This window comes from Megalops cyprinoides, chromosome 9 (genome assembly GCF_013368585.1).
Source record: "Megalops cyprinoides isolate fMegCyp1 chromosome 9, fMegCyp1.pri, whole genome shotgun sequence".
NCBI classification, from domain to species: domain Eukaryota; kingdom Metazoa; phylum Chordata; class Actinopteri; order Elopiformes; family Megalopidae; genus Megalops; species Megalops cyprinoides.
In genome coordinates this window covers 19,333,983-19,356,323 of record NC_050591.1, presented here as the reverse complement: position 1 = coordinate 19,356,323, position 22,341 = coordinate 19,333,983, and the positions used below count along the sequence as shown (strand labels likewise).

Genomic DNA, 22,341 nt, shown 5'->3' with positions numbered 1-22,341 from the left:
TGCATTTCTGTGTAACATTTGCATGTTTTTTAAACATTTAATCCAGTTGGAAAAAAACATCACAGCAGTAATGAATACATCTTTTGTCACTTGTTTTTCCAATAGTTTTGAATGCCACACTGGAACAACTTTCAGAAATTTCTCTAAGGCTCCATTTAAAAATGTCAAGATCATTTATGTGTTTGCTGGAAGCTTTTATTTTCTTTTTTGTCCTTATTTTCCCCAATCTTTGTCTAAAATGGTAATTGATTATTAACTTGGCATTTACGGTAATATTATAGCTCTTGGCACTTTTGTATTGAATGTACAATGATTCCTCAGGGGAACGTATCATTTGTCTAATCTTTAGGCTAGGGCGATGTCAGCTGATACCCCATAAGCCACGCGCAATGTTCCTCATTTCACGTTACAGTGCACTTAATGAAGGTTAGTAGGTTAGAGGTCGTGTTATTAGCATAGTGAACAATAACCGTTTAAGTAGCCAAGAAGGACACGTAATTCAGCTGCCCTACTGTCCCCAGAAAGTACTGTGCGGTATCGCATGATCGTTGCAGGCGACCTGTCTGCCCAGCTCTCAAGAAAACAGCGTCAGTAGCGTTTTCCGTCGCTTTGTGACGCCTTTCGTAGCGGGGAGCGAGCGCTGTGTTAGCCGTATAATAAGGATCTGCCCGCTTGGGCACTGCTTGTTCGCAGAGTTCAGATAACACGCTACAGTAGGGACAGCAGAGAGCACCCGGCAGAGATACAGAGATCGAAGGGAGGGAGAGAGAGAGAGAGAGAGAGAGAGAGAGAGAGGAGGGAGTGAGGGCTATGCTGTATTTGCAACAGGTGGAAGCTGACGCTGAGCCTCCTTTACTGCGCTTTACCTGCGCGGGCTGCCTTCAGTGCGAGCTGATACCGTATATCTCACAGCTACAGCGCAGCACTGCGGCTGTGCATCGCGTGGACTCCACGGGATACAACGGGGATAAAAAGGAAAAAAGAATCCAAATATCTGCACACGTAAGTCGGAACACCATCCGGTTGCAATTTACATTTTTGTGCGTTTTTCATTTTCATGAACGATGTTTCATATAGCTGTGTAGCATGGGGAAGCATAAACGGGGCGTCATGTTGCCAATGTTAGATTTTTTGTGTTGTGTTAAATTGTATTAGGATTATAAAACCTTTATGTGAAAGTATTTTTGAAATAATCTAGAATTAAGAAGACATTGAAAATAGGTTCAAAATGTAATTTCAATAACTTATTTGAAGGACAAACGATTGCTTCTGTGCCTTGCTCTGTCCCTGCGTGTGATGTTACTAGCAGTGATACACCCTGAAACGCAGTTAGTCCGGAATGACATTTGGAGACTGCTAGAATTCTGGAGAAACAAAAACGTTTTGTTTGCCTTTCCCCTGCTCTGTTATGCGGGGTGTCAGCGGTCCTACTCTGCTACATTTACACGAGATAAGTGCCAGGCGTGTGTCAGTTGAAGGTTTGGCTCTGAGAAGAAAAAACAAAAACAAAAAAAAAACACGGACAACCCACAGCATGTCGGCGATAGTACTACATTTTAAAAATAATTCGTGTAATCAAACATTTACATTACAAAATGTCATTATCATCTTTTATTCAAATAATCGTGGAACCGAGTTTCGACAGCAGAGTTCTTGCTGAATGAGATAACTCGGTACTTTGCGAGTGAAAGAAGTCACCAATTCAGAGGAAGATTTTCCTGAATTTACCAACGTATCCTCCACCAGCATCTGAGTGGCTCTAGACAGTGTATAGTGGCTCAGCGGCACAAAATGTTTTTGTCTCCTGCATTAGTGGGATCAGCAAAACTCCCATTATTTTCATGTGGAGCCTGTATTATACGTACAACCGAGCAATAATGATGTGAAACTATGTGCTAAGTTGATTAATAGCGATTGGTTAATTGTTAATTGCTTTCGATTCAAGATTCTGTGGGGTGTGTGTGTGCAATTGCCCATTTCAGGCTGTTGTACCCTGTAGAAAGATTCTTCAGGGTTAACGCTGAGTTATTAGAAAACAAAAGCATAGCACTTTTATAGAACATTTCAAAGGCACCAGCATTGATGGTATAATTTTGGTTGTCTGTTAATATTTAATATTTTACAGGAAGATGGAAAAATAAAGGAAAATCATACTGAATTAATTAATTATGTCTGCTGCATTATTGGAAAACCTTTTCTGCTCCAAATAAAACCAGTGCTTGGCATCCTTATGCAGCATATCAGATCTAAGGACTATACAGGGTTTGCCGTGTTAAGTGGGTAAGGCTGCAACCACAAGTGTATATATGTATAAAAATATATATACAGCATAACATTAGCCAAGGCTAATATTGTTTTGTTAGTCAATAGGGGTGCAGGTTTTGATTAAAAATATTCTTTTAAGAAGTCTTGTACTTCACAGCTCATGTTTGTTGCTCCCTTTTGAGTGCACTGAACAGGGTAAGGCTGTGTCAACAAGCTTGGGGGGTTTGGCCTCGGAGTAACTATATATAGTGGGAAAGCACATGATGTAGCTGGCAGCCAGGGTGTGGAGCAGATCGCTCCTGCCCAAAGCCGGCCCTTTCACTGTTGTTGGTCATTTATTCTTGAACATGGGCTGATAAAGGAGAATGAATGAACAACAGTAAGCTGCCACCACAGTGATCTATTGTTCTCATGTTGTTCATTTCTCCTTTTTTTAATGCATTTGTGCCCCTTCCTTGGTCAGTAATCTCGGCTGAATGGGAGGCTTGATACTGTACGCGCCATGTCCACTCAGGCTTTGGCAGAGACAGCCCGCCGTGAGCAGTACGCATCGGGGATGAGTCAGAAACAAGTTGCGCCTGAAGGTTGTTAAGGGTGTTAGGCAGTTGTGCAGATACCTGGAGTGAATGAGGAGGATGCTGCGTTATCTAGCTCTCTGCTGCAGTACTGTTTGCTGTGGATGTTGCTGTGGAGATGAACTTGGGAGTTTGTGTGACACATCATCAGATCTGTCCATATGGAGACACATTGCCCTCTCTCTCTCCTGAAATTGTTTCCTGCGTTTATAGCTTTATAGTCAGACTGTTTGAAACTTTATGGGTGTTTTAACCCCTAGATGGTCAGATTACATGCAGATGAAGTCACTTTTCTTTAACACACACTCTGCCTCTTGGCGACGGTGAGCAAAATGCCCCCTCTGTAACTCTCAGCTAAGCTTTCTCACTGTATAATTTTACATTTTATTGAATGTTCATTGTGGGAATTTTGTATGCTGCAGTAGTATCTATTCATGAATATGCCATAAGTATTGATAAACAATTCTATTCTATTCTAGCCATTGAAAGTTGTATCTTATTCCTGTCATTCTCCAACCAGACAATTTTACTATGGCTGTCATGTGATGCTTGTGTCCTAACCCCCTCGAAATAAGAACATATTTGGAGTTTGTAACAGTAGAGCTTCCCAGACTCAGACACTTAAATGTTTAACCTGAAGGCTGAAGAACGTCATGTGTTTTTACCTGGGTCAGAGTGATGGTTGGGTCACAAGGTATTACTGAGATAAATATGGAGGAAAGGTGACTACAACTGCTCCTGTATATTAATGTACTTATGTTTGTGTGTATTTTCAAGCATTGCTTGTGTATAACTTTTTCTGATATATTTACTCATGGAATTTAATACTTTTGTTTTATGTAGTGACAACTAAGTATATATTAGCCACGGTTTGGTTTTGGTAGGGTAAAGGAGGAACTGAAACATAAATTGATGGGTGAATATGCTATAAATGAATGTGAATGCTAGGAAAAGGATGGAGTGGCTGAAGTTTGAGGACATTTATTTATCATTTCTGGCCTTGTCTTAGCGTGACAGGCTCTGCACACAGGAGCGCAGGGCAAGTCGAATGCACTCTTCCAATACACATGCACAGTAACGTGACTATTTTTCACACTGTAAGTCCCACTGTGCGCTAGGAAGCAGATGCTGTTCAGATGATTGGTGCATCTCCCTGACGTCATGTGAGAAACACACAGGCCCCCGCATGGCTCGCAGAGTGCTGAGAATGGTGCAGCAAGGGACCCCTGGCTGACATATTCACCCCTACCCCAGCACAATTATGCCAATTTTTTCAGCTGCTATGGGCTCCCAGTCGGTGTTGGCAGATGGCATGACTGGTTTCGAATGAAGACTGTAGGGCTCAGCCTGCTCTCGGAAGAAGCATGTTAACTGTAAGCCACTTGTGAACCCCTAGTCTTTTCTAATAGAATAAAGTGCTGTTTTTGTAATAAATGTTTTTTTAAACAGTGTTTGTTTATTTTGGAACCCTTTTGAATTCAGTCTAGACAGATCAGCAAGTCTGTGCAAAAGTTTAAGCTCTTTTTTGATTTGTCTTCCTGGAAATGTCTTTTCCGAGCATTGCTGAAATAGTTTCGTACTGAGTGTTGCCAGCTGAGTTTAAAATCTCATGAAATGTTTTTGTATATTTTATTTATTGTTCTAATTCCTCCTGTACAGCACTGACATATTTTAGTTTAAAGGATTAACCACCATTTAGAATGGAAAACTGGGGCAAATCAACAGCAAAAAAGCTTTCCCTTGGCACCTCTAGTTAACTAATATGCAGTTGGCTGCAGTGCTCAAAATGTCCTGAGTTCCACTCAGTCACATGAGGAACTGGGCGCTGGTGCTCATGGCCAACCCGGTTTCCTGGTCATTAGTTAATGAGGAACCAAGAGAGGTGCTGACCCTAATGCTGTCTTTTGGCTTTAAGAAGCTTTATTTCTTCTTTCTCATCAACTCATGGAAGAAGATGTGACCTGAAATGTGCCCTCAGATCAGGCTTAAAAAAAATAGAAGGGTGTTCAATCTCAAGTCAAATCATGCCAACAGTTTCACATATTACACCCATTGCCTCTCTGCTGGGAACTCAGAATTGTGACAGCATGCAGCTTCATGAGACAGACAACCGGGACTCCATCCCTATAAATCACTTTGGCTTCTATAAAGCTTCCAGAAAGGAGTGCTCTGTGGGTCGCTTATAAAATGTATTCCATCTTTTCTACATAATAGAATTACTGCAAAGGATGGCAAGAGCTCTGCAAATCCATGGTACTGTGGCCCCTGCTAGCATTTCTGGCCTAAAATGGCATCTTGCAGTTTGAATCTAAAAATACCCCAACCTACAGTGTAATATTTCACCTTTTATTGATGAGCTTTCAATACCAACAACTTTCATTGTTCATCTTCACCAGTAAGAATATTCTGGTTTCTGAGTGACTTTGAAAAACATTTGACAAACATCAAATTTAACAATTCAATCCAACATTTTGTATTCAGTTTTAGCATTTAGCAATGACTTTCATTATTTACAGTAAAATATGAAATTAGTTATATTAAATATTTAAATACAAAATATAGTTATATATAAAATTGAAGAACTACTTAAAACACACTAGCAGGAAAGAGACTAACTGTTACCACAATTACTACAGTAGTTATTTCTCCTGCATTCCAGCTGTGTGTTGACCAGAAGCAAGGCAAAAGAAAGGCAAGTTGATGGCTATATCCATATGAGATAAAGAGGGATGGGGATTTTTATTGGGCTTGACTTATTGATCTTCGTGGAAGGACAGCCAAATGATTCACCGCGGGAAGAGGAGGCGGCGGATTGGAGGATGGACTCTGAATACCGATGCGGGTTTCCATCTTGCACAGGACTGCTGGGTCCTGCTGCCAAGGACAGAAGTCACCATGACAACAATTGCCAGACAAGGACAGAACTATATATCCATCAGAGCTTCCTGTCACTCATGCAAATAGGCAGTAGCCAGAAACATGGCAGGACACAGGCTTTTTTAGCATAGCGATAAAGGCTGGCCAGAGCTCCATTTAGACTAAAAGCAGGCAATCTGCTGCTAACACTGGCAGGCGTCCAAGGTGTTTAAGACCCTTGACTGTGACCATGATATTGGGGCGAGAGAACACCAAGTTCTCTTTCCTCGCCCCTATTTCTCCGTCCTTGTTTTTCCACCTCATGCCAGCTGGTTTATTGATGCCTGTTTGAAATTGTTCTGTAGCCACAGAGGACTTAAGTGTTTGTGTGTGTGTGTGTGTGTGTGTGTGTGTGTGTGTGGGTGCCGGAAGTATTCCATATTTTCTTTAGGTACTTTTATGACACAGATTTATCCCATTTAACAGTCGTGTGTTTGATTTGCAAGTTGTTCACATGGTTCTCTCGCCCGCTCCCTGTCACAGACGTGTGTGCTGTACCCATGTCTCCATTCACCTCGCTAACATAACAGAATGACGGAGAAGGGGCTCCTATTTTTACCTTAATCTCTCACCCTAATACCCTCTGAAAGGCTTAGCCTCCCGCAGGAAGCAGTGGATCACTGCTGTGGGCTGCAGCTCTGCAGACGTCAACAGGTTGCCCGTCTGTGATCTCCTCTGATCGCCTCAGACGCTTCACCCCAGTCTGCCCCCGGGAGCCGTCACACTCCTGGCCACCCAGGCGCACGCTCACCCCGTCCTGCCTACCCTAACCCTTCTCTCATGAATGGGGCCCTGCCGGTGGATAGTGGAAGGGCCATAGTCAGGGCATTGCGACACTCCGAAGAGATATTTGGAAAAAAAAAAGAAAGAAAAATATATAAAGATAAAAAAGTAATCTTCTGAATGGTTGTGCTTTGTGGAGTAGTGGAAAAATGACCAGAGGATTATGAGATGGGACTCCTGGACAGACCACCAGTACCCTTGAACAAATGTGGCAACAGGGTACCAAGGCTCATTGCTCTTCCCTGTGCATTACCTGCTGCATGGCATTGCCATGTGTGTTTCCACGACTGAGTGGCATTCCGGCTTATTGGTTTTCCATGTGTGTTACCTTGACTGGATGGCATCTGGGCTTGCTGCTTTTCGCTGTATTAAGGTTTTGTACGTCAGGCAGGGTAATGAATCGTGTTGTTCAATTCCCTTCAGCTCGGGGTACCTGTTGATGACTCAGACAGCTGCTTCACATTGTATAACCTCTTGCTCTGCTTGAAAGATCACAGTCCTCCTGGGCCCGCCTGCGTGGAATACGCAGAGTTATTCATTTATAGGATAAATGCCGTGTTTTTGTCCTTCTGCTTCTTCAGTAATGAGAAGTGAACTGAATGAGAAAGCTGAAAGAAACCAGGGCAAACAGGGTTTGGAATTTCCTTTCCTGATGTAACTCACTCAGAAATGTGCCTGCTTATGCTTCCACTGAGCAGTGGGTGTTTTCATCACCAGTCTTCCTAGCCAGCTTCTGTCTTTAAGTATGCAGATGGGTGCATACAAATGGCCCTGAGATCTAAGATTAGTGTTTTGCTGTAATTTGCATGTTGTTATTAGGTCAGTTTATATCCTTGTCCTGGGTTACTTCATTGCTCTCATTTTTGTATTGTGCCCATTTTGGTAGCTGTCTTTTTACTGGACAAATTCAGGCCAAGTACCTTGCGCAAAGGTACTGAAGCGGCCAGGATTCATAGCCAGGATTCACAGCCAGAGCCCAGGGCCTTAATCCCTACTCAAACACAGCCGCCCAACACTTGAAAGCAAATTAATGTCTTTGAATGATTGCTCAAGATCCACAGAAGTGGCATTCAACAGTGACAACATCCGCACACACCCAAGAGGGCTCACATTTGCAGACACACACACTTATACACATCTATGTACGCGCACACACACACACACACACACACAGAACAGTATCCATATTGACTATTCCTTGGCCTCTGAATAAGGAGCCTTTCCCTTGAGTAAACAACAGAAGGGGCTGAGGGTGGCGTTGAATTTCCGTCAGCTTTCTGGTGAGTGTGAGGGGCTTGATGCCTCAGTAGTGGGTGCCAGTAGCACGAAGTGCACACAGCTTAGCACTATGTAGTCCTGGCCCTGGTTCAGAAGGAAAGTGGTATGCAGCTCACACAGTGAAACTTCGTGACATCATCTGGTAACCGATGGGCAAAAAGGAGCACAGAGAACCAAAGGCAGGTCTTTTACCACTGTATTGCACCCAAGGCAAATGGGAGGGTTGTGCAATACTGTACAAACATAGCAACCCAGAGACTGCAAAACAGTCCCTCCTGGGACTTGGCAAAAATTTCTCAAGCTACATCAGAAAGCATTGTGCCCTCTTTAGGAAGTAAGGGCAGTGCTCACGTGCAGTGGTGCTGTGGTGGGTGGGTGATGGGGGGGAGGGGGGTGTGATGGATCGAGCTTGCAGGGAATTTGAACGGGCCCAATGGGGGGGACTAGATGTAGAAGGGAGGCGCGGTGAAGGGACTCTTGAGCGATTTATAACCTAGCCTCATTCTGTCAGGGACAAAGGAGTGGTGGTTGGTGGTTGTTTTCCTTGTGCAGGAACATTAAGAAACAGATATCAGCTGGAGCTGGTTGATCTGAAATGTGGGTCCCTGTACGATTTCACTCAAATTTTTGAGGAGACACTGGAGCTGAACTGAACCTTCACCCACTGCTTGATCAGTAATTACAAACCTGTTATCATGCAGTAGCAGTTACCACTCAGTTCTGATTAGACTGCAACTCGCCTTACTGCTTGCAATGATATTTCAGAATGTTGCCTTTCCGAGCCCAAAGGATGCTGTCAAATGTACAAAAGCTGTTTGCCTACCATATATCAAACAGTGCATATGCAGTATTTTCAGCACCCTACCACAGGCTTTTGCTCACTTCATGAATTTTTCATTCAGGTCAAATGACCAGTTATATTTAATACACAGCACTGTTTGACCAGTAATAACTCTTTAAAAATTTGGGTCTGGGCCAAAAATGAAGGACCGGTCCCCTGAATTTGTCTCTCTGCCTCACTCTCCACAGCTCTCCTACAGCACTGACTGAAAAGTGAAGCGTGGGCCTGCCCCCCCGTCCCCGGGTGCCTCCACCTCCACTCCTCTTCGCCTCTTCCCTTACCCCCCCCCGTCCCGCACGATGGTGCGGCTCGACTGACCCATGGGCCGCTCCCCCACCTCCCTGTCCAAGCTGAAGCTGGGGAAGCTGAAGGTGGTGCGGCGGAACCTCCTGCAGCGCTATGAGCACCAGCCCTTCATCTCCTGCCTGGCGGGCCTCTACGGCTGCCAGTGGAAGCGCTACCAGCGGGCGCGCGCCCAGCCGGGGGAGTGCTGCTGCAGCAAGGTGACGAACGGCCAAACGGCAACGCCCCTCAAGCACTCTTTGGCCCTGGTCCCCCCTCCACCTCCCCCTGCTCTGCAGCCCCTCATAACTACAACACCACAACACCGCACCTTGTCAATCTGAAGCGCCTTGCAGCGCTGCCCTCGCCCCACCAGGAAAACAAACAGTTACAAATACAGAACCTCACACACAGAAACACACACACACACACACACATACACACACACACACACACACACACACACACACACACACACACACACACACACACACACACACACACACATATACACACGCACATACACACACACACACACATATACACACGCACATACACACACACACATACACACACACACACATACACACACACACATACACACACATACACACACGCACATACACACACACACACACACACACACACGCATATACATACACGCACATACACGCACATACACACACACACATACACATACACATACACACACGCACATACACACACACACACATACACACACGCACACATACACACACGCACATACACACACACATACACACACACACGCACATACACACTCACTCAAACATCCACACCACCATATGGTCCCACACTCACTAAAGCCTGACTGGCTTATTAGAAAACAGCTTATATGGTCACTTCTTTGCTGATTAAGCTGAAAGAGTGTTGGCCCTGTATTGAATAGACTACCCCATATGCTGACAGAAAATAATAGGCCCAAGGGGAGAAGTAAAAAAAAAAAAACAGCGAGATATTGTTTGGAAAGTGAGCTAGTTCTCTGATTTTGCTGTAAATGAACCTTTATCTAGGTCACCAGCAACTCTTCTCAGTGTGTTTGAAGGTTAGAAGCTGGCACAAAGGTTTATCTATAATGTGATTCAGCTGGCTCATAAACACTGCATTGTGTGGTTTTACAACCATAGGTATATCCTCAAGTGTCCTGTCTTAACTTTCACCTCCCCTCAATGACTGAGATTAAAGTACTCTTTAGAGTAGGACTGATTCATTACAAAAGTAAGACTTTAACGTTCTTGAAATACATTATCAGGTCTTATACCAATATTTTCTTTTCGTAAGTGGGCTCATGTTTTGCTCTCTGTCTTGCAGTTGGAGTGCAGCAGTTTTGGTCTCCTGATATTGACATTTTGCCTTACCTTGGTGTTCCTGTACTTCTGGAGCGAGGCACAGAATGACTACAATGACTTTGATTGGTAGGTCTGACACACACATCATTCAAAGCAGGGTTCCATCCACTCTGATTGGAGAATCCCATACTCCTGTGTCCTTTATTGTATTTGAGAGTTGCTGCTGGTTTTTTGAGGGGGTGTAAGATGGTCTCCATCTCGTTCTTTGCAGGTTCAACTTCGGCAATCTGGGTTTCTGGTTCCCCTGGTCGATGGTGCTGCTGGTGGTCGCAGCCGCGCTCTTCACCTACATTGCCATCTTGCTGGTGAGGACCTGCAGCTGAGGACTGTGGGAGATCTTGGTCCCCGATGGTCAAGGGGGGGGGGGGGGGGTGTTTGAAGTCTCGGTTACTTGGGGGACAAGGTATAGAGTGTGAAATTGGTCTCTTCATCCCTTGCAGTTCACTGGCATATGGTGATTGTTTTGGTTAGTATTTGCTGAATGAGAGGGATTGGCACATTCACCAAGGAGGTGTGGCCTGGTCCTGAATTAGAACAAGGTGTCATCATGGGGATATCAGGTTATTTATATTCAGAGATGCACTGCAATGCTTATGATTTTGTAAGGCAGATGGGAACCATGTATAAAAAAACAGGGAAGTGATGAATGAACACATCTCTACAAGGAAATGAATTATTGATGAAGCCATTGAAATTTCTCCGTAAATGCTGTGTGGAGACCTGGGGCTGAACTACTTGGAAAGAAAGTTAGTGGAAGGCTGTGAATTTATGGCAGTTTTGCAACTGTATAAAAGTAAAACATAAAGGATACAGAATTCATTCAGTTTCACTCTAGATTGAAACAAAACAATCAAAAAACTGCTCCACACTTAATGACATCCTGTGTGTGGGTTGTGGGTTGTTACCTGTGGATATAAGTGTGGACGTGTTCTTTTACAGGTGCGTGCAGTGCGTTAATGGGTTTTTATCTGTGGTATGTGATGCGGTGGATGTACATGTTGCAGTTGCATATAGTGTGTTAATGGGTTGTTATCTGCGATGTGTGACGCAGTATTCTTATCATTTGCAGATGCTTGCAGTGTGTCTGCTCTCTGAGGGACAGAGACTGTATTTGCATTGGAGCCACAAGGTAAGATATGTCTGCCCCCGCTTGGCCCTCCCGTTGTGGCCCTTCCGTTGAGTGGTTCAGTTACAATACATTTCACATTGTGACAGTTACCTTCAGCCTATAAAGAAATGCTCATCTTGGCAGTGATGATGTCACCTATTTGTTTGATTTTTTTTTATTATTTATCACACCTCCCCCACCACACACATGCGCAAACACACACACGTGTATGGACCCATCTCTACAGGGAAACTATTTGACTTTCATCATGGTTTGATCATAAAAACGAATGCAAGGACACTCATATAAGGAGAGTTGGTGATGCATGTGATGGGCGTTTGTGTTTGATGGCTATGAATGTGCTCCTTCCATAGATTGGGATCCTGGTGACCTTGACCTTCTCCATCAGTGCCACTGCTGTGCTGTCTGACCTGTGGAGCAAGGAATGGAAAACTCTCCTTCTCTCTTTTCAGGTGGCTTTTCCATCTACAAACGTTTTTATCCAGCTTGTCGTAGAAAAAAAAATCTGTTTGTTAGGTGAGGGCAAATAGTCAGAGGAGATTGTACAATTATTTTTTTAGAATTATGACGAAAAAATGTAAATGTTCCTGTAGACAGTTTGCTCTTGAATTCATACACTTTATGTCCTTTAATGTGTATCAAACTGTAACCAAAAGAGAAAATTCAAGCTTTTATAACATTCCATTATTGTCCTTTGCTGACTGGCTAGGTAACGGCACCATTCCTGCATGTGGGTGGAGTCTTGCTGATGACACTTTTGTCCTGGCCAGTAGCGTTACACTTCTTCCGCATGAGCAAAAGAGGTGAGTGTTCAGGTCAGCAGGTACTGACCAGGTTTTGAAAGTTTAGAGTTCAGCTGCATACTCAAGGGGGTCAGAAAGGCTCATGTTCACATCACCCAGAGCAATATCTCAATCACGAACCCAGCCAGGTTGACGCACAGCTTGTCCTTCGTCGCTAAGTGAGCCCTCTCGCATCACCATGGTCACTGTGTTTATAGGAGCCGTGGTGACGAGGGAAATGTGTGAGTCATGTCTGTGTTCTGATGGTAGCTCCAAACCTCTCAATGAATAATGAGCAACGGTGAGAGAGTGAGGACAATAGGAGACAGGCTCAGCCTGCCCATGTCACCCACCCACACTGGAACACTGAACAACCCCCCCCCCCCCCCCCCCCCCCCCCCTCAAACACTGCTGCCACTATACCCATCAAACACCTCCCCTCCCACCCACTGCCACACACACTCTGCTAAGCAGGCCCATTTGAGCAGCTCAGCCTTGAGCTCTACAATACAGAACATTTGCACGGAAGCGTCAACCGACTTAACCCAGTGTTTCGCCTCTTTTGCTGCTGTTTTCCTCCTTTCATCAGCTGTGCTCCCTCTGAAATCATTTCCACGGCGTAGGATCCCAGCAACCTTCATTCTGTGCTGTGGTTTAGTAAATGACACAAATACAAACGTGATCGATAAGCTTGTTTGTTCTGTTAAATTTGTTTTGCTAACAAGCAGTTCCGACTGCAGGAACAGCATGTGCAACAGTGACCCCTAGGTGACCTAGGTGGTCCAGTGATTTCATTTAATAGCATTGTGTAATTAATTAGGTGGCCTAATTTACGGGATATCTGCAGAATTAATGTCTTCAATCTGTGTAATCCAGCCTTTTGTTTGTTTTGTTTGAAATGTCCTTCTCAGGCCAGCTGGTTTCTGATCCCCTGACAATGCTAATATTGTAAGAGCCGGGTTTAATAAGACCTTACCGCTGTAGCAGGAGCACCTGACGTCTCCTGGCCAGAACCTGTGCTGGGGATATGTGGGGCATTTTGGTTAGCGAATTAAATTTACGTCTGGAGGGTGACAGATTAAAATTGGATTGTAGGGCATGCCTATTGTAAGACAGTTTGAGTAGTTCAAGATCAGGCTCTCCACCTCACCTGCACTGATCTGCACTATACCAGAGGTATCTGTGCTGCAGGTGGGCAGGTGGCTGTCTTGAGGCTATCGCCTGTATTAATTGTCACTTGGCTTTAACATCTGTCGGTCTTAGCTGTGGGGGATGTATCTGTGGCAGGTGGCCATCGCAGAGTTGCATCTGTTGCCACGTGTGTTAATTATCTGCTTTCATTCCCAACCTCCTGTGTGGTGATGCTCGGTGTCTTTGTTTATAGTGCGACAGGTGGCCATCGTGGGGCTGTTCCTGGCGGTCCTCTTCGCTCTGTACCTGGTGCCTCTGGGCATGTACTCACCCTGTATCAAAGAGGAGGGTGCTCTGGGGCCCCCGCCTGCCCTCTTTGGACACAGAGGAGCCCCTATGGTAAGTGTGAGCTGATCAATGTTGGCAGTGAACGCGATATGATCCGCGACACTGCTGTTTTAGCTGAAGCCTGTCCCTTACTCGGTCATATTGTAAAACACAACCTGCAGGGCGTCACAGAGCAAATCTTGTGTGTGTCTGAAAACAGCTTGCACCAGAAAACACCCAATTGTCCTTTGAGAAAGCTGTGGAAGCTGGAGGTGAAGGTTTGGAGACAGACGTAACAATCAGGTGAGGCATTCTGATGAGTGTACTGAAAGAAATTGCCTGTACAATCATGCAGTAACGGAGAGCTACTGTAGGCAGAAACTGTATTGCAGATAGGATTGTCCAGGGTGGGTTGGATGCACAGGGCAATGTATGTTTTGTAGTCATTTTAACAACCATAATAATTACTATGTGTATCACAAAGGAAAAAAAACTAAAGTGGTTTTAAATGTGTTTATTAAGCCTGGAAAATGCCCACAGTGGGTTAAGAAGCACCTTATGTTCCCATCCCTTTTAATCTGTTTCATAAAAGCCCCGTCACAAGTGTTACTGTGCCGTAGCGCAAGCTGGCACATGAGGCTACAGCAGCGTTTGTCAACATTCACACTCTAAGTGAGTCACTACAAAAACAACAGTTTTATTATCAGAGCTTTTGTTTACCATATGATTGTGAATTTACACTGAAGGGAAGCTTAGGTTAACTCTTTTGGTGGGAAAGGCATTATTTGAAACCGCTAAGGAGGGAGTTGCTGGTTTTCTCAGTGTTCAAATCAGCTGCTCTTACTCAGTAACATTCCAGAATTCCAGCAAGATTCCAAAAAAAACAGCTGCTAATTAACAACGCATCATTCTGAGGTTCTGTTCCCTGTCACCAGATGCTCATACTTGTAGTGTGGGTCGGTCATTTTGGCCAGCTCTGGTCCCCCGAGGGTTACTTTGAGTGTGTGTTTGTGGGATAGAGGCCTCGCCTGATCCAATGCACTGCTGTATCAGCTGTCCCCTTTGGACTCGGGCTGGGCTGGATCTGAACCAGCTCGTCACAGCAAGGTCAAACTCAGCAGAGGATTCCACACGCAAACAATCTGTATTGGTCAGACCCTCAGAAATGATATCACAGCAAAAACACAAACGTGGAAAGACCAGTAAGGCCAAGAGAAATAAATCTCATTTGGCTCCATAGGTGCTTGGTAAGTGTTGCTCCAAAGCTGCAAACCTGGTAACATCTCAGTTAGTAAACAGATGTAATTGACACATTGAAAGACAGTGGATGGGGGGGGGGGGGGGGGGGGGGGGGGGGGGGGCAGCTATAAATGTGCTGTGCTCCTGAGTTCCTGCGTTAGAGCATGTGTGTCCCAGAGATAGGTGACAGCTACCGGTCACTGCAGATATTAATGCGCTTATGGCTCAGCGTGTCCCCATTCATAAAGCTGCTCACTGTACGGTGAGTGTGTCGAGTGCCGGGGGATTGGGTGGAAGCGCTCAGGTACAAACGCAGGCCTAAAAACAGATCAGATGTTCGTTTCCCCACTCCTCCCAGTGAGGCTATTACAGGGACTAATCCATTTAGCGGTCCTAGCATGACTTCTTGAGCCCCTACATGGGAGATGGACAACCCTGGCTGGCTCCTAAACCGCATATCATGCGACTCCTACATATGGACTGCTTGACGTGGGTTGCCTGACTCAGCATTGATGATAAGCTGAAACAACGTGAGGAAACGCCATAATTCCAAAGTCCTGTGTCAGGTGGGACTGGCAGTTCCCAGAGGTTTTGCTCTGTCTTTGAAGTTGTTTTTTGGAAAGGAAGTGAAGTGATATTCCAGGTGTTAATCAGTCACAAACTGAATGGTAACCATAAAACCTGCCAGTGATGACCCATGACTGTCTTATGTGATATTTTACAATGAAGCGATATTGTGATAGTGTTTTGTCTCTTTTCTTCAACTGGGATTGGCTCTGAAATGTGACATTCTCTTGTGTCAGCTACGACGGGGTGCCTTTCCTGATGCACGACAGCACTTTGCGGAGGACGACAAATGTGCATGAGGTATTCCCCAACCGCTCAGACACTCCAGCCGCCATGTTCACCTGGAGTGAGCTGGAGATGCTCAACGCTGGGGCCTGGTTCCTTTTGGTAAGAACCCATCTCTCGATGTGTTGATAAATACTTGATCTTGCTGAGTATGTGCCCTGTGTCTAGAAAAACAGGCATTCGCCATTATGTAGAAATAGAGTGAAGCCCGAATCTCACACCTGTTTCCAACCAGATTTGTGTGTATTTATTACCCAAATATCCACCTTTGAGTCAAAGACCTTCACCAGACATAGCACTGTAAGTAGATTAGTCATCCCCAGAGTAATTGTTTGAAGAGAAACACAAGGTGACTGTCATTTAAGTAAGATTAGCGGTAAGGGATGCTGTGGAGAGAAGTGACGTGATACAGCTGGCTATCAGCTATGTTCCTCCGTCACTTGTTATCACATTACATTTACATTTAGATTTATTCATTTGGCAGGTGCTTTTATCCAAAGCGACTTATATTCTATGTGTTTTTGTGAAAATGAATACAGTGATTTAACCACGCCATGGTCTCTCTACAAAAATATGCAATTCATGCTTGAAACCCATTATTAGTACCCTGCAGAAAAATCAGTTGGAATTAAGAGATTTTATCTTTGATCACTGCACACCTGGAGGTACCAAGCATACACAGCCTTGTGCTGAGCATGTGCAAGTGCTGGCTGCCCTGATTTTCAGTGATCGTCCTCTCCCTTACCCCCTTCTCACTCTCAGCGCGACCCCTTTGGGACCGCCTCCTTGCTTGACCCAGAGGACCAGGTCAGGGCACAGAACCAGACGGTCCCCACGCTGAGGGACTTCCTGGACCTGGCCGCCACGCACGGGAAGCTGGTGATCTTTGACCTGCACCGCCCTCCCAGTGGGCACCCTTACAGGGACACCTGGATAGCCCGCACTCTGGAGGTCCTCCACAACGAGTCCTCCATCAACTCCAGCCAGGTACGGTAGATCACTGTCTGTCTGAGTCCGACAACTGGGGTTTACCAGGGTATTGCCAATGAACCCGTCTTCATCCTATAACAGCATCACTGATAAATCAAAATGTATTTGTTCTGCCGCAATTTCCTGTGTTGTCACCGAGCACTAGACAGAGTGCTGGAAACCCTGAGCCTGTAAGGGGAATACTTTAAAAATTATTCCTTGACTCCAAGAAAAGAGGGTCAGCATAACACCCCAGGATAAAAGTGTAATAGCACACAAAAGGCAGAATAAAAACAAATGAATGCTTGTAAATGAACATATTGATCAGTTCACTGAAAAATTCCAAAGACTCCTAGATTGCTGGAGGGGTGGACTGTTGTTGTGCTGGTGTAAAATCATGTGTTTATGTGAATATGTGTGAGTGGTTTGTGTGTTTGTTTGTGTGTGTGTGTGTCTAATGAGTTTTTGTCACACCCCGTAGGTCCTGTGGCTACCTGCAGAGCAGAGGGACCTGGTGCAGGAGCTTGACCCCGCCCTGCAGCAGACCTCCAGCCACAAGGCCTCCATCGAGGAGTTGCAGGAGAACCACATAGTCAGACTGAACCTTCACTACAGCTCCATGTCTCAGGAGCAGATCAGGTACTGTGCCTCCAAGCTTTCATACATCACATCTACTCACTTACTTTGTCACTACTCCTCTCCTCCTCTCTGGTTCACACTCCACTGTCAGGCAATCAGGTCAAGTCCTAATCCAGCCAGGCTTTTACTCTGAGCGAGTGTTGTGGAATAGAAATCAACTGATAAAAAGCTAAAGTGTTCCTTATCAGTGTGGTGTTATGTAAGTCTGGGTGCAGATGGGTTCATTTAAGTGCCCTTGATAACACCCACAGTCTGGAGAAAGAGAGGAGAGGATGAGAGAGAGGGAGAGAGTGGGAGGGCAGAGAGTGACAGGCTGACAATAAGGTGCGTGCACAGCTGAGACTTTCACCTTACTCACACACCCACGCACACGCTCACAAACTCACATGCACATGTGCACAGATTTGCACATACCCGCATGCACATATGCACACTCGGACTCAACACAAACACACACACACACACGTCCTCACATGCATTCACATGTGGAAGTGTTATGTAAAACCATTATGGGCATCACAGGTACAATTACCCATAAAGAGCCATTACAGAGGGAACAAACACCTTCACAAACACAGCAGCAGGGACCTGATTACTTCCCCTGAGTGTTGAATCACATCGGCTTCATCTCCAAATGCAGGCGACATTCCCTGTGGGACTCAATGTTTCGTGGAGTCACTGTACCGACAAGGGAATGTCCCAAGCAGGACTATGTCTAGGGGAAGATCACAGGAAAGATCAGGATTACAGAAATACTTATTCACACTTTAATGACACTTCCTCTGTATGAGAGAGATCACTCCTACCATAATGACACCAATGGTCTAATGGTCTAAAATGGTGATAGAAAAAAAAAAATTTTTGAAGCTGTTGAACTGAGCTGACAAAGGTCTTCCCAGAGGGTTCAACATCCCCTGAAAGGACCTGAAACGATTCCAAGCTGTAAAAATGTCTGAGTTACACAGCTGCCCATCAATGTCTCACGTAGTTTTATTGTGAATCAATGCAGACTCCAGTGCGGTACTGCCCTGGGTATTTGTCTCCAGCACAGTTTCTGAAAACTTTCAATTGCTCATTTTAGGTCAATAAATTTGCTTACTTCAATATTCATTTGCCTTAGCATTCTTTTGCAATTACTGCACTACTGCAATACCCCTTGTTGAAATTGTGCACCAGGAATATTGTCCCACACTGTGGAGGTGCAACAATAACATTGTCCTACTCTTTGGAAGAGGTTTAGTCTAATCACTTTGTGCTGAACTGTGAATATTGAAGCATGGGTTACATTTTTTGCACAGTATTTTTCTTTAATTTCAGTGATCAGCAAAATTATGACAAGTAAGAATTGAAAAGAAATGTAATACTTTGTTGAATTGTCATGGAAAATTAAGCTCCAGAGTAATTCGATGAAATGTCTTTATTGACCTGACAGCAAGGTTACCTGTGTCTTATTTATGTGTTTTGTAATGCTTCTATGTATTAAGGCTTATCTGTATATCTTGTCTGTGTGGCTTTGCAGTAAGTATGCCTCGGTCAACATTGGAACTAACCTGTATGTGATCAGCCAGCCCTGGCTGTACTCTCTGGCCTGGTGTGCGGGGGCCCAGTCTGTCACCACCAACGCCATGCACGTCCTCAAGAACCTGCGCAGACCGCTCTTTCTCATGGTGAGGGTCCAAACTGGACCAAATACACTGACAAGTCCCACTAACGATGGGCCAACCCTGGACCAAAGGCAGCCCTGTTCACACTGAAGGTTTCGGCCAGGCCTAAACCCAACACAGCCCTTTTTACTGTGATGGTTATGACCTTTTTAAATAAAAGATAAAAATCAGATCAAAAAATAACGATTAAAATAGATAAAGATCAAAAATCTCTCTTAACTACTTCAAATGCTACAAATGAAATGGGTGGCTGTGGAAGTCTGTGGTGCTACTGTATGTGTACAGGGGGACTGGCTGAATGTTGCTCAGTATCTCCCTCTTTTCTCTCTGTCTGTCCCTCAGACCCCAGAGGAATACAGTCTGTTGTGGATCCTGACTGATGTAGTGTCAGCTGTGCTAATCACTGCTGTCTTTGTGTTCCACTGGTAAGCATCACTCCTGTCCCCTGTACTGGAAAACACACTATCCCAGGGGACGGGGTGTTTTCCCTGGGGGGAAAGAGCTGAGTTTTGCAGAGGGGGGTAATGTGTATTGAGAGTAACAGCTGTGTTGCTAAGGGTGTTCCTGTATTTTTAGAGACCACATTATCTGTTTATTTTTTTAATTGGGTGTAGGCATGTTTTTGGTGAGAGATTAGGGTGTTGGGGGATGGGGTAGGAACATTATAGTGTCACTCACAAATTTCCATAGTCAATATAAGGATGCTGTTACACTGTAGCTTTGAATATCCATATCCTAGTCATATCCAACAAACAAAACATATCCTAGTCTTCGTAGCATCACATTATATGTGCTCTTTTCAATCTTATAATTTCTATACATAATATGTATAATTGTATATAAAATTTACTATATATAATGTACAATGTAAATGGTTGTCTGAATGTGTGATTCCATGCAGCAGCAGGAAGGATTTGAATCTTTATGATCATGTAAATGGGCATCTAAAATAAAGGTACTATTTTCTTTCAATGTGAACATGCCAGCACCCGTAATGGCAACTCCTTTTCATTCCAGGTGGCGAGAGAGAGGCCTGCCTTTCTGGTCAGGCAGCAGACAGACAAACGAGAACGGGCCCTACAGCAAGTTCAGAACTGGTGAGAGCTCAAGCAGGCTCTCCTGCCCAGACTGCTGTAGCTTTTCCTCAGTGAATGTGCTGTGTTGGATTTGATAAGCCACTTCAGTGTGAGCATGTAGCCTCACCTACCAGCTGTGTGTCAGGCCTGAGCCCAAAGGAATCAAAAGCAGCCAGGTGTTTCACCCACTCCAATCAGCACACAATAGGTGTTTTTCATTACATAAGGGACAGTAATGGCTAGCAATCAACGCTGCCCCAGCAGTCCGTGCGTGCTTAACTCCAGACGTATGTAACCGTGCATTCCGGACACACAGTCGTTAAGTGAATGCTAACTGTGGTTGTGCTTGTGACAGTAGAATCATTGAGCCTGCAGTGATCACAGAGTACTGTATATATCCAAAGGGTCCCGGGCAGGAGACGGTTAAAGCCATTGAATGAACATGGAATGGGAAATGTAATGGTGCATCTGTAATGTTACTCTGCGCTCTCACATCCCATAAAAATGTCATTTCTGTATCTCAGATCATTCAGGACCCTGGCGGATTCGATGGATTCCGTTTCTCTCTGAACCGCCCAAACGGACTCTGGTTTCACTGCCCATGGAGTCTGCGTTGTACTTGCATGCGCCACCTGTGCACAGCTACCCCTTGCATGTGTGAACCTTTCCGCCTCCGTGCCCCACCGCCATGACCCCTTGACACTTGACCCTTGACCCTTGCTCTTTTGTCCCTAGCAGAGCTGAGCGACGTGTGGTCCATCTCCAGCATCAGTGTTCGAGGAGAGGCCCGAAGCCAGCCCACCACCCCAAACCTGCCCACCATTTCAGAGCTGCAGGAGCCCCCTGTCTGAGAGAGAGGGGCGGGGACGCTTTTCCTGTGTCCTTAAACCGTCCAGCCACAGCTTACACAACACCCTCCTGCCTCTCTCTGCAGACTAATGAACTCTCACTGCTGATTGGCAGTGTATTGAACGTGGACAAATCTGGCTTTCAGCGAGCCTTCCAGAGATTCATGCTGTGATGTTTTTTTTTTTTTTTTTTTTGAAGTACGTTTTCTGCTGCAAATGCCTGCTGTTGTGGAGCAAAGAAAAAGAAGAAATTATTTTATTTTCATGTTTACTAGTTTACTAGTGATGATGCAGTGTGCCCCTGGACCCCTCCCCCCCCCCCCATGGGCCTGCCTGGGCGGGCTGCCGAATCAGCCAACAGACCCAGACAGAACTGAAGAAACCCTTGTGTCCAGCTATAGTTGGACACCTCTGTCCCCGCGTTCAGCAGTGCTTCTCTAAATTGCAATGGCTCCAATGTGGAAGATTCCCTGCGTCACCCTCTACACAGCTCACGCGGGTCAGCTCGGCGAGTGGCAGGGTTAACGCGGAGTCACCTTACATTTTTCCTCTTCAACGCTGAAATGGGACCTGAGCATGAATAACTTGAAAGTGGAATTTCATGTCTGCATATGACAAACATTTTTCTATTTTTCATATCCACAGCAGTAGCACCGGTGAGAAACTGAGAGTTATGTCTTATATTTATGTTTCGGGTGTGGGTGGTGCATTTTGTGTGTGCGCATGTGTGTGTGTGTGTGTGTGTGTGTGTGTGTGTGTGTGTGTGTGTGAGGGAGAGAGTGAGTGAGGTTTTAATACAATTAAATTCTAGCCATTTTAATTATGTATGAATGTACCAGAAAGCAGGGGGTGCCTTGAGCCCCTGACATTGCCAAGCTTTAGCATGACATTAAAAGATATGTCCTGCTTGCACAGCTTTAAGAGAGGTGTGTAAATACCTGTCCGCCAAGTTTTCAGGGACACCACCCTGAATGAGAAGATGGGACAGACGAGTGAAGAGAAAGTCCTCTGAGCATCACCTTTTAAGCAAGTGGAGATCAGCTGTCTAGACCTCTGCCTCTAAGTGTCAGAATTTCAGCCCTTTTCAAAAAAGAACCCCAAAGCAGGAAATGGTATGTTTTGAGCCAGTGGAGTTTTAACCAATCAGAGTGTCTTGCCTTGGATGAAGTCTTTTGATTGGTTCATATAAGTCAGTTATTGATAGGATATGGCAGCTTCAATTATAATGGTTCATGAAGCCTCACTCTCCCATCGCCAGTTATTTCTGTAGCCTGTTTGGATGTGTTTGTTTTAAGATAACAAATATAATTGAAAAAGAGACAGGGCATATGATTATTTTACAGTTCAACCAAAAATA

At 44.9% G+C, this 22,341-nt stretch overlaps 1 protein-coding gene across 3 annotated transcripts; it reads left to right on the top strand.

The window, feature by feature from the left end:
• Window positions 1-652: 652 nt before the first annotated feature.
• gdpd4a (glycerophosphodiester phosphodiesterase domain containing 4a) lies at window positions 653-21,052 on the top strand. 3 transcript variants are annotated; one of them, XM_036536683.1, is made up of 16 exons: window positions 653-1,002; window positions 8,847-9,161; window positions 10,291-10,394; window positions 10,540-10,633; window positions 11,398-11,457; window positions 11,811-11,909; window positions 12,167-12,260; window positions 13,624-13,769; window positions 13,918-14,000; window positions 15,740-15,890; window positions 16,551-16,775; window positions 17,239-17,396; window positions 18,916-19,063; window positions 19,403-19,485; window positions 20,078-20,157; window positions 20,875-21,052. In XM_036536683.1, the coding sequence occupies exons 2-16, from the start codon at window positions 8,979-8,981 to the stop codon at window positions 20,985-20,987; spliced, it is 1,821 nt and encodes a 606-aa protein (XP_036392576.1). In that variant the 5' UTR covers window positions 653-1,002; window positions 8,847-8,978; the 3' UTR covers window positions 20,988-21,052. The 3 variants fall into 3 exon arrangements, with proteins under 3 accessions (XP_036392576.1, XP_036392575.1, XP_036392574.1); XM_036536682.1 differs by having other exon boundaries at window positions 20,872-21,052; XM_036536681.1 differs by having other exon boundaries at window positions 20,661-20,951.
• The last annotated feature ends 1,289 nt before the right edge of the window (window positions 21,053-22,341 follow it).

Excerpts from the sequence above, each read along its gene's own strand:
- gdpd4a (XM_036536681.1), top strand. The coding sequence starts at position 8,979 with ATGGGCCGCTCCCCCACCTCCCTGTCCAAGCTGAAGCTGGGGAAGCTG. Across the intron at positions 10,395-10,539 it reads GACTACAATGACTTTGATTG|GTTCAACTTCGGCAATCTGG; the intron begins GTAGGTCTGACA and ends CGTTCTTTGCAG. Across the intron at positions 19,064-19,402 it reads GCAGACCGCTCTTTCTCATG|ACCCCAGAGGAATACAGTCT; the intron begins GTGAGGGTCCAA and ends TCTGTCCCTCAG.